At 35.0% G+C, this 13029-nt stretch overlaps 1 protein-coding gene across 6 annotated transcripts in view; it reads left to right on the top strand.

Moving 5' to 3' along the window:
• Slco1b3 (solute carrier organic anion transporter family member 1B3) overlaps window positions 1-10356 on the top strand; it is an 88411-nt gene extending 78055 nt beyond the window's left edge. For 4 of the 6 annotated variants that reach the window (XM_005328910.5, XM_021728832.3, XM_040280939.2 and 1 more), the window contains one exon: window positions 6347-7604. In XM_005328910.5, the coding sequence (XP_005328967.2) occupies window positions 6347-6557 (211 nt within the window). In that variant the 3' untranslated portion in view covers window positions 6558-7604. Of the gene's footprint in view, window positions 1-6346; window positions 7605-9602 lie in introns of those variants that run through there. The other 2 variants (XR_013423033.1, XM_078015130.1) reach the window with 2 other exon arrangements.
• The last annotated feature ends 2673 nt before the right edge of the window (window positions 10357-13029 follow it).

Raw genomic sequence — 13029 nt, 5'->3', positions numbered from 1 at the left:
TTTTAGCCAAGTTCAAAGAAAAAAAGATTAATTTTAAAAAATTGCAACTTGTAACAAAGACACAAGAAAATGACCTAAATATATACAGAGTTCTTAAAACCATTATTTGTGCCTACATTTATTATTTCTCTTTTGGATATTCAGTTGGTCCAGTACTATTTGTTGAAAAGACTGCCTTCATTCTATTATAATGCCTTTGCTCCTTTGTTAAAGATCAGTTGTCCTTTTCTGAGCTCTCTATTCCTTTGATTTATCTATTCTTTCACCAGTACCACATGGTCTTGATTCCTGTAGCTTTATGGTAAGTCTTGAAGTCAGGTATTGTCAGCCCTCCAACTTTGTTCTTCAGTATTGTTTTGGCTATTCTGGGTTTTTGCCCGGCTACAAATTTAGAAATTAATTTGTTGGCATCCACAAAGTACTTCACTGGGAGTTTGATGGGTTTGTCTTGAGTCTATGGAACAAATCGGGAGAATTAGGCATCTTGACAATATTGAGCGTTCTTGTACAAGAACATGGGATATCTCTCCATTTATTTAGTTCATCTATTTCTTTCATTAGGGTTTTATAGTTTTCTTCATACAGATCTTGTATACACTTTATTAGGTTTGCACTAGTATTTCATTTTGGAACTGCTTATATCAGTGGTAACATGTTTTAAATTTCTAACATGATATGTAGAAAAATATTGGCATATTAATGATGTATCCTATAACCTTACTATAATCACTTATTACTTCAGGAGAGTTTATATCTATTCTTTAAGACTTTCTACATAAATAACTATGTCATCTCAAATAATTTTTTCTTCCTTCTCAATCTGTATACATTTTATTTGCTGCTTTTGTTTTGTTTTGTTTGTTTATATTAACTAGACCTTCCAATATAAGATTGAAAAGCAGTGGAGAGGGAACTCACTTTCCTTATTCCTGACTCAGTAGAAAGTTTTCATTCATTTTGCTTACATATAAGCATGCATGAGCATATGTATGCATGTATATATTCCATATAAAATCAAATACATTGTTTCTACTATTTTGAATAAGCTGTTATCTATTAGATCAATTAAGAATAAGAAAAAGAAAAAAGTTTTTCTTTTACTTTCTTTTTTTTTTCTGATGCTCTTTCTTCCTTTATATATACCCAAGTTTCTGACCTTTAGAAATGCCTTGACTTATAATGGAGTTCATTGTAAATTGAAAATACTGTAAGTTGCAAATGCGTTTAATACATCTTATCCAATCTCCCAGACATCATAGCTTAGCCCAGCTTACCTTAAAGGTTCTGAGAACACTTACATTAGCCTACAGATGAGCAGAATTATTTATTACCGAACCCATTTTATATAAAATATTGAATATCTCATGTATGTACACAGGTGGTTTTTTGTAGCCATGAGGGGATGTGAAAACACAAAATGCAATAACCAAAGAATACTAGCAACATAGTACACCGTCTAGTTTTGGTTGTCGACTCTGATAATTATGTGGCTGACCAGGAGCAACAGCTTACTGCTGCTGTTCAGCATCATAAGATAGTATCATACCACATATCACTAGCTCAGGAGGAGATAAAACTTCAAAATGCAATTTCTACTGAATACATATTGCTCTAACATTATTGAAAAGTTGAAAAATAGTAATCCAAACCATCATAGTAAAGGACTACCTATATATCATTTTCCTTCTCAAAGAAAAACTTATTTAATTGTGGAACCAACCTAGATGCCCTTCAATAGATGAATGGATAAAAAAAACACTGTGGTATAGATACACAATAGAATATTACTCAGCATTAAAAGAGAATAAAATCATGGCATTTGCTGGTAAATAGATGGAGTTGGAGAATATTATGCTAAGTGAAGTAAGCCAATTCCAAAAAACAAATGCTGAATGTTGTCTTTGATAAGTAGATGCTGACCCATAATAGGTGAGGGGGGAACATGGGAAGAATTTTGGATGAGACAAAGGGGAGATAAGGGAAGGGAGGATGCATGGGGATAGGAAAGATGGTGGATTGAGATGGACATCATTACTCTAGGTACATGTATGAAGTCACAAATGGTGTTACTCTACTTTGTGTACAACCAGAGAAATGAAAAATTGTTCTCTATGTGTGTACTATGAATTAAAATGCTTTCTGCTGTTAATGTATAACAAATTAGAATAAATAGCTATTTATTAAAATATTAAATAAGTTTTTTTAAAAAAGAACTTATTTAATATTTTTGCAAGGCAGGTCTACTAGCAGCACATTCCATAAACTTTTGTCTGGAATGTCTTTATTTCTATGTTTTTTTTTTCGAGATAGGGATCTCTAAAATTTTACTTTGATGAATTTTTATATGGATGAATTTTTCTGCCCAATACTTTGAATATTTCACTCCATTTTCTCCTTTCTCATATGGTTTCTGAATAAAAGTCAAAAGTGATCTTTACTCCTCTATAGGTAAGATGTTCCCCCCCTGTTTTCTTTCAGGATCTTTTCTTTGATTTTCTGTAATTCAAAAATGTTATAATTAGCTATAGTTTATTTAAATTTTTCCTTCTTGGTGTTCTCTGAGCTTAGTTGATCTGTGGTTTAGTGTCTGACAATAATTTAGGAAAATCATAAGTCATTATGGTTTCAAACTATTGTTTCTTTCTCTTCTCCATCTAGTATTCCCATTATACATATTTAGATAGTTGTTCCAAGTTTTTTTTAAAAAAATTTATTTGTTATTTTTAGTTATACATGACAGTAGAATGTATTTTGACATATTGTATATACGTGGAGTAAAACTTCCCATTCTTGGGGTTGTTCATGATGTGGAGTTACACTGGTCGTGTATTCATATGTGAACATAGGATGTTATGTACAATTCATTCTACTGTCTTTCTCACTCCCATCCCACCTCCTTTTCCCCAATTCCTCACATCCAATTCAGTAAATGTCCTCCCCTCCCTCCAGCCCACCTATTATGAGTCAGCATCTGCATATCAGAGAGAACATTTGGCCATAGGTTTTTTGAGATTGGCTTATTTCACTTATCATGATAATCTCCAGTTCCATCCATTTACTGGCAAATGCCATATCATTATTTATTATAGCTCAGTAATATCCCATTGTGTATATATACCATAGTTTCTTTATCTATTGAGGGGAACCTAGGTTGGTTCAATAGCTTGGCTATTGTGAGTTGAGCTGCTATAAAATCGATATGGCTATGTCACTAGAGGATGCTAATTTTAAGTCCTTTGAGTACATGCCAAGGAGTGGGATAACTGGGTTAAATGATGATTACATTCCAAGTTTAATGAGGAATCTCCATACTATTTTCCACACTGGTTGCACCAATTTGCATTCCCAATAGCAATATATCAGTGAAAATGTTTCCCACATTTTCTTTCCAATATTTATTATTACTTGCATTCTTTTATTTTTTATTTTTTTTATTGTTGGTCGTTCAAAACATTACACAGTTCTTAATACATCATATTTCACAGTTTGATTCAAGCGGGTTATGAACTCCCAACTTTACCCCGTATACAGATTGCTGTATCACATCAGTTACCCTTCCATTGATTGACATATTGCCTTTCTAGTGTCTGATGTATTCTGCTGTCAGTCCTATTCTCTACTATCCCCCCTCCCCTCCCCTCCCCTTTTCTCTCTCTACCCCTTCTACTGTAAATCATTTCTTCCATTTGTATTATCTTGTCTTACCCCTCCTTTCCTCTTATATATCATTTTGTATAACCCTGAGGATCGCCTTCCATTTCCATGCGATTTCCCTTCTCACTCCCTTTCCCTCCCACCTCTCATCCCTGTTTAATGTAAATCTTCTTCTCAAGCTCTTCATCCCTACCCTGTCCTTGTTTACTCCCCTTATATCAAAGGGGTCATTTGGTATTTGTTTTTTAACGATTGACTAGCTTCACTTAGCATAATCTGGTCTAATGCCATCCATTTCCCTCCAAATTCTATGATTTTTTCATTTCTTAATGCAGAGTAATACTCCATTGTGTATAAATGCCACATTTTTTTTATCCATTCATCTATTGAAGGGCATCTAGGTTGGTTCCACAATCTTGCTATCGTGAATTGTGCTGCTATGAACATCGATGCAGCAGTGTCCCTGTAGCATGCTCTTTTTAAGTCTTTAGGGAATAGACCGAGAAGGGGAATAGCTGGGTCAAATGGTGGTTCCATTCCCAGCTTTCCAAGAAATCTCCATACTGCTTTCCAAATTGGCTGCACCAATTTGCAGTCCCACCAGCAATGAACATATTACTTGCATTCTTGATAACTGCCATTCTGTCTGGAGTGAGATGAAATCTCAATGTAGTTTGAATTTGCATTTCTCTAATTGCTAGATATGTTGAACACTTTTTTCAAATATTTGTTGGCTAATTGTATTTCTTACATGAAGTGTCTGTTCAGTTCCTTAACCCATTAAATGATTAGGTTATTTGTGGGTTTTTTTTTTTTGGGGGGGGTGGGTATTAAGTTTTTTGAGTTCTTTATATATCCTAGAGATTAATGCTCTGTCTGAGGTGACAAAGATTTTTTCACATTCTATAGGCTCTCTCTTCACATTTTTGATTGTATCCTTTATTGTGGAGAAGCTTTTTGGTTCATACCATCCTGTTTATTGATTCTTGATTTTACTTCTTGTGTTTTAGGAATCTTGTTGAGAAGACAGTTCCTAAGCCTACATGGTGGAGAGTTGGGCTTACTTTTTCTTCTAGTAGCACAGGGACTCTGGTCTAAAGCCTAGGGGTTTAATTTCATATTGCTACATATGGATTTCCATTTTTCCAAGCACTGTGTATTGAAGAGGCTATCTTTTCTCCATTATATGTTTGTGATGCATTTGTCTGGTATGAGATAACTGTAGTTATGTGGGTCTGTCTCTGTGTCTCTTTCTATTCTGTATCATTGGTCTGCAAGTCTATTTTGCTGCCAATACCATGCTGTTTTTGTTATTACTGCTTTGTAGTTTAAGTTCAGGTATAGTGATGCCAAGTGCTTCACTCTTCTTGCTAAGGATTGCTTTAGCTATTCTGGGTCTCCTATTTTTCCAGAAGAATTTCATGACTGCTTTTTCTATTTTTATTAAGAAATCATCATAGTCTTAATAAGAATTGCATTAAATCTGTATAGTACTTTTGGTAGTATGGCTATTTTGACAATATTAATTCTGCCTATCTAAGGTCTTCTTCAATTTCTTTATTTAGTCATCTGTAGTTTTCATTGTAGAGGTCTTTCATCCTCTGTTAAATTGATTCCCAATTATTTTATTTTCTTTGAGGCTATAGTGAATGGGATAGTTTTCCTAATTTCTCTTTTATTTGATTCACCACTGATGTATAGGAACACAACTGATTAATGGGTGTTAATTTTATATCCTGCTACTTTACTGAATTCACTTATGAGTTCTAGAAGTTTTCTGGTGAAATTTTTTGGGTCTTTTAAATATAGAATCATGTCACTGACAAATATGGATATTTTGAGTTCTTCTTTTTCTATTATTTTCTATTTAATTTATTTCTTCTAATTACTATGGCTAATTTCAAGGACTATGTTGAGTAGATGTGGTGAAAGTTCTTGGATACTCTAGGGATTTTTTTGTCTTTTTCTCTTTCCTTTTTTAGTTTTGAAGTTTCTTTTGAAATATCTTTAAACTCAGAATTTCTTGTCTCAGCTGTTCCATCAAAGGTATTTTTCATTTCTGTTTCAGAATTTTTTACCTCTAGTATTTTTCCCCTTTGGTTCTTAGGAGAATTTCCATCACTCTGCATGAATTACCCATCTGTTCCTGCATTCTGCTACTTTATCTATTAGACTCCATAGCATGTTAATCATAGTTATCTCAAATTCCCATTCTGACAATTCCAACATCCCTGACAATCTATGGCTAGTTTTTAGTCTTTCTCATGTTCTTCAAATTATTTTTGCCTTTAGTATAGACTTCTGATTTTTTTTTCTTGACAGCTAAACATAACTCATTAGGTAAAAGAGACTGTGTAAATAATTATTTAGGAGAAGGGGTGCATTCCACAGTGCTCTGAAGAAGTTCCAATCTTTTAATGGGTCTGGATCTTTGAATTGTGAACTTCGAGCATGTTTGTTAGTACCTCCCCCATCTCTTAGGTGGGACAGAATGGTTTTAGGGGATATAGATTTGGATGTTTTTCTTCCTTCCAAAATACCCCAATGAAAGAGTCATTACAATTGTTACCTTTGTAATTTTATACATAATTTCAAAAAAAAACTTTTTCCAGTAAAGCCTGCATTCTAGAGAGAAATATGTTATTTTGTAAATGTAAAATGATAATCGAATCTTTTCTATCTCTTTTCATAGATATGTCTACCTGGGCTTGATAATACTGTTAAATGTTCTAGCACTTATTTTATATATTGTATTAATTTATGCCATGAAGAAAAAATATGAAGGAAAAGATACCAAGGCATCAGAAGACAGAGAAAAAATCACTGAAGAACCAAATTTAGAACCTTTAAATAACAATGGATGTGTTGTGCCTTCTGGAGTAGTCAAGGAAACACACAATTAAGGGAAGAAAAAGATACTTCTGCTGTATTTCCAAAACGCTATATTGATGCAGTAAGATACTATTTTTTAGTTTCTGGTTCTTTCACTGAGAATTCCTGCACTCTACATATAATGTAAAACTGAATAAGTATATGAATTTGAGTGAAACAAATTGCAAATAAAAAGGAATGTAAGGACTCACAATTAGGATATAGGTAAGCATTTGTAGTTAAGATTAGAATATATGATCCATATAGATTTAAAGTAAAAGGTTCAGTTAGTATACAATAGAAAAAATGTATTCACTCAGTTAATTGTAACTCTCAATAAATCAAGTGGCTAGAAAATGTGTAGAGGTAAAAAAAAAAAGAGAGAGAGAGAGAAATTAGTAGCCTCAATAAGGAGAAAAGCCTGGTATCTTAAAAAAAAAATAACAACAGTTTGGATGATGTCACCCAAGGCTAAAGTCTAGCCTGATGAAGGATTTATGCAATCATGACAATTGTTATTCATGTTAAGTCATATATTTCACAGACTTTATTAATTAAAATTTTGAAATTGTGTTTGATGAACAATCCTGATGCATCTTCTTCCTATTCCCCAATAAAATACTGCTGAAAATAGAGATATTAAAAATCCACAAGCTCTAATTGCCAGAAAACATATGACAGAATGGAAATTGCTACTGAGTCCAAAGAAATTGAGTAAGAAAAACTGACTTGAGAAAGTAAAGACTGTTTAACAGATATGTCTTCATTCACCTATCTTTTTTTCTGGCAGAAGTGAAGTCTTCCAGATAACATAAAGCTATCTCCATTTTTACATGGATTTTTGTTTGTTCTTTTAGTTGTTTTTGATGCACAAAAAATTATCTTTCACTTTTCTACAAGCAGACCAAGAAGTAAAATGAATGAGAACAAATCCTTGAATATTGTATGTTCTGGTGACATTGGCTGTAGTAGAATGAATGCGAGAGACAGATTGTAGTTTTTAAAAATTGTCATTGGTTAAAAGTTGTTTGTTTGTTTGCCTTAGAAACATCTGTGAATTAAAAAAAAATACAGTTATACACTTGCTCCCAAGATTCTTATTCATAACATCTGTTGCAGTCTGGACGTTCCCTTTTAACCTTTTAACTTCAATTTGTAATGAGCTCTTGATAAACAGAAGACAAAGCCCAGGAAAGAAGATGTATCATACAACACAAATATTGTTGTGGAGTAACCAGCATCCCGCCAGGGCAGTTTCTTGCTCAAGAGAGGATAAGCCACCTGAGAAAAATAAGAATCTGAAATAGTGAAGAATAAAGAGTCAGAGCGAGGAAACAGTTTTAAAAGGGAAGTGGAGAGTCTGATAGTTTCTTCCAGTCCACATAGGAGCTGGAACAGAATGAACTAGGAAATGGCTCAGGTCTTTTATTTAAGGGAATACATCAAAGGCAGGGATGAGGTTTCAGAGGGAGGGGGCTTCCTTCTGGGTGTGGCAGGGGACTTGCAGCAAACTTCTTGGCAGGCCACACCATTCTCTGAGAGGCTGTGTGTCTATTTGGCTGCAGCAGATCACCCCATCTGTGGTACTCTGTAGAACCTTACAGGGATAGGCAGAATGTCACATGTACCAGGTGCTCTCAGACAGCAGGAATGACGCTGTGAGTGCCCAGGTACTAGACTTTCCCACTCAATGGCTTTGATGCCGGTTTTAGTTCTCACACAGTTCACAGGTGGCTTCCCGTAAAATATCAGATGACATGAGTGTTTGCTAGAATCTAAGAATTGGTCTCAAATTTATATCTATTTACCTGTCTGCAGACTGCAAAACTGAGAAAAGATTTATTAAGTAGAAATTTGGAAAAAAAAACAACCCACATTTTAGTGGGTGGAATATCACAAGTCTTATATTGGTGGGTACAGTATAATAAGTCTTAGTAAAAAGAAAAAAAATATGGAGATTTTTTCAAATATAGTATAGCAAATAAAGGGCAACATCTTGGAATATTTACTTAATAATTATTAAATGTCAACTATTTATCAGACCAAATGAAATTCAAGAATAAGTAAAAACAAAAGAGGACATTCCTTTATTATTTTACACTTTAAATGGGATAATGAACATTAAAGTTTAAATAATAAAAATTATAATTTTATAATTTTTTTATTTATAAATTTTTATAAATTGTACATTTCAGCTTAATAAATGTGATATGTGCAGTAAAGGAAAATGAACATCAAAAATATCTCATTTTATTTGATCTACTACAGAATCCAAGAATCCAGAATAAATGCTAATCCTTAATTCAATGACATTTTAAAAATAGAAATATAAATCCTAGTGGGGAAAAGACCATAAATTTGGTAGAGAGATAAATAAGGAAAGTTTTCAAGGAAGTAAAATAAGGTAAGTGTGTCATTTAAATATATAGTGAAAATAGTGGATGATGACCAAAAAAATCAAATAATTGATGATGAAGTTATATTTGAAATTCTCTGAAACTGTAGAAGATAGACACAGAACATGAAGAAAGAAGTTAGAAGAGAAATTAAAGCATCAACTTAAGAAATCTGATATTCTTGAGAGAAATCAGAATTGGAAAAGAAGCACAAATCAAAGAAATGATGGAAGAAAACCTTCCTGCTATGAAGAAAGATGAACATATAAATTGATTTTTTTTTCATTTGCACTATGTCTTCACACTTCTATCCATTTTTATGCAATGGACCTTTGAAATATTTCTCTCTCCTGAAATGCTTTGTTTCCACTTGAATCCTGCTCAGTGTTTGAATTATGCTTCCTTCAATGTTTCTAATATATACACTTATTAAAAATTTCTGATTATATCTATAGCAATGTAATCCTTATCAAATGATAATTTGGTTTAAAGGTAGTTTTCTATTTATTTATGAATATTTGATAACTATCAGTTTCTCCCACAAGTCATAAGCTCCAGGAAAACAGGAATTGAATTCATTTTGGGACACTGTATTAATCATAGCTCTTCAGAGACACTATATACAGAGGCTCTCGCTCTAGGTAAATAAATCAATATCTATTTATCTGTCTCTTTACCTAGAGGGTGTGCATGGTGAGAAGGACTGGATTAAGGAAATTGGCTCAAGCACTGATGGAGACTGAGAAGTAATAGAAAAGCCGTCTATAATCTGGAGACCTAGGGAGGCCAGTAACATGGTTTAGCACAAACTCAAAGGCCTCTGAACCAGGGAAGCTCATCATAAACTTTCAGTTGAAGGTCTAAGGCCTAAGAACCCCAGGAGGCCTCTGATGCAAGCCCCAGAGTCCAAAGACCAGGAGTTCTGATGTCACCGGACAGGAGGAAAAGGACAACCCAATTTCAGAAGAAGTGAGGAAGAGAAAATTTGTCTTTCCTCTGCCTCTTTGTTCTCTCCTGGTCCCCAGTGTTGCCAACCTACATCAAGAGTGGATCTTTTCCACTCAGTCCACAAATTCATATACCAGTCTAATCTGGAAACACCCTTATAGAGTTATCCAGAAATAATGCTTTGTTAGCTCTCCCTTAATCCAGTCAAGTCAATAACTAAAATTAATTATCATACCCCTCTGTTTAATTCCCAGAATCTAGTTTGGTGTGTGACAAACAGCAGGTGTTTTATTGATTATTTTTTATGATGGAATGAGTAACAAACTCCAAAAATGCCAGCCTTATAAAATATGAATTTACAAATAAGAACTGAGGACAACATGCAAAAATTTAAATAGTTAACATTAATGTTGTGAAATAGGGGTGATCGTTTCAGACGTTTTGAAATTTTTATTTTAAAAGAAAAAAATAAATTTTAGAAAAAGAAGTGTCTTTTGACAGTCTTCCACATTCTTAGTAGGTTAAAAAAAAATCTAGAGAAGGATCCAAGATGGCGGGCTAGAGGGAGGCTGCATTTTGTGTTGCTTCCGTGCCCTGGGATTCAACTAGTGGAAATACTATTTCTTTGTGAGTTATCAGAGGACCCCCAACAACTGCTCCTGCAGAGGAATCACAGCCGCTGCATTATTGCCATTGGAGGTCTCGGCGTTAGCACAGGACTCCTGGCCACCCACCCACACACGAATCCTGGCTGCTGCCCACATGCAGGTCCTCCAGCTGCCACTCCCTTGTGGACCCCCGTCTACCAATGTGGGTATCTCCCATTGCCTCCATCTTGGGACACTGAATCCACTGCCATAGTCCACTACACATGGTAGCCTGCACCAGGGGACACCCCACAGGGTCTGGAGACAGCCTCCAGCCACAATTCAGCATGCCACAGAGCTGCATCTCTGAACATGCCATCCACTACCACCACCCGGTCCCACCCAACCAGACACCTCATCACTGAAAGCAGCTGTCTCCATCTTGGAACACTTTTGTGGCCATCTTTAGTTGGGGAAACTCCCAGTTTGAAACATAGGCTGAGGCTTAGAAGTAATATCAAGGAACCTATAGTCCCCAACTCCCCCGTCTCCCAGGCAGCCACCAACTTGGCACAGTGCTTGCAGCTACATGGCCAGTCTGGTCTGTAGCTTGCAAAACCTGATCCTGATCTGACCAAAACAAAACAGCTCTCCACCACAGTGAACAACCCCCAGAGCACAGCCCACAAGATCTTGGGAGAGAAAGTTTCCTGATTGGGAAGTAGAAAGGGAGGGGGTGAGTGAGATACAGTTTAGAGACTAAATGAGAGACTAGAAATTGTGAGGTCTACAGGTAATATAAGGAGATAAGACCAGGCACCACATCACATGACCAGGCCCCAAAGGAGATCCTTGGGTTGAAGTCTCACACTGGGGACCAGCAAGTTCTACATCCCATCTCCGAAGCTCTGCCCCCTAGACCAACCCTCCCACCCTAATAACCTTCACCATCCTGAGTGAGATACCAGCAAACAACAGACAACCTCACCTATTGGATGAGAAGGTAAGCAGGAAAGATGCTGATCTCCAACAGAAACAACCCTTGTATCTTGCTTTGAGATTTTATTTTCCTCTTATCTCTCTCTCATCTCCCATTCTCACATCCCCAACATCAGTGAAATCAGGTACTTTTCATGAATCAGGCTATTGAGTACTGGGATGTGTGAATAGTATATTAAAGTTGTGTTGTATATTTTTATCTCCTATTTTTACATTTTTATTTTTCTTAATTTTGATGTTCGTTTTTCTGTACTCTGTCTATTATCTTCCCACATACTTGTCTCCCCAAAATCACTTTCTATCTCTTCTGCTGCTACTAACCAACTTCTTTAGATTCCTCTTTCACTCTTCCTAAGATCTAATAACTCTATATCCTCACCTCCTACCCCCTCAACATCTCATCCTATACGTCACCCCCCGTTCTTTGTCCACCATTAGAAACTGTGGACACTTTTTGCAAACCCACTGTTTATATTATAGATAATAATTGAATTTATGAAAACAACCATAAATGTCTTAATAGAAGCTATTTGGTTTAAGGCTGTGTATCGTTTGTATTGAGATCTGTTAATATTGTTCTTGCCCTTAAAGGAGAAGTATTGCAACCCTGCAGGAACACTATAAGCCTAGAGGGTAAAAACAGTAATGGCTGGGATCTGCAGTGCTAGAAACGAAGAAACACAAACAACATGAAAAAAAAGGGGGGGGAAGAAATTGCTCCAAATAAACCAGATACTACATTATTAGAATCCATGGCCAGCGCAACAGAAGAAATTACAGAGAAGGAGTTCAGGATGTATATGATTAAAATGTTCTGTGAATTAAAGGATGATATAAGAGAAAAATACAAGCAGCAAAAGATCATTTCAATAAAGAGCTACATAAGCAAATACAGAAAGCTAAAGATTACTTCAATTAGCAGATTGGGGTTCTGAAAACAAACCAAACAGAAATCCTTGAAATAAAAAAACAATAAACCAAATTAAAAAGTCAGTAGAAAGCATAACCAACAGATTAGACCACTTGGAAGACAGGATCTCTGACAATAATGAAAAGAATGTTGACCATACAGTGAAAATGGTAAGAAACCATGAGCCTAACATTCAAGAATTATGAGATAACATAAAAAGATCAAATTTAAGAATCATTAGGATAGAAGAAGGCATAGAGTTATAAACCAAAGGAATGAACAATCTATTCAATGAAGTAATATCAGAAAAATTTTCAAACATGAAGAATGAATTGGAAAATCAAATACAAGAGGCTTACAGGACACCAAATATACAAAATAACAACAAATCCACACCAAGGCACATTATAATGAAAGTGCCTAGCATACAGAATAAGGAGAGAATTAAAAAAGCCACAATAGAAAGGAATCAGATTATATATTGCGGGAAGCCAATTAGATTTTTTAACCCAAACCTGAAAGCAAGAAGATCCTGGAATACCATATTACAAGCTCTGAAAGAAAATGGATGCCAACTAAGAAACTTACATCCAGCAAAATTAAGCATTAAATTTGATGACAAAATAAAAATCTTCCATGATAAACAAAAGTTAAAAGAATTTTC

The sequence above is a fragment of the Ictidomys tridecemlineatus genome, chromosome 6 (assembly GCF_052094955.1).
Source record: "Ictidomys tridecemlineatus isolate mIctTri1 chromosome 6, mIctTri1.hap1, whole genome shotgun sequence".
Taxonomy (NCBI): Eukaryota; Metazoa; Chordata; class Mammalia; order Rodentia; family Sciuridae; genus Ictidomys; species Ictidomys tridecemlineatus.
Note: the sequence above shows the minus strand (reverse complement) of the source record. Positions and strands in the feature narration are given on the sequence as shown.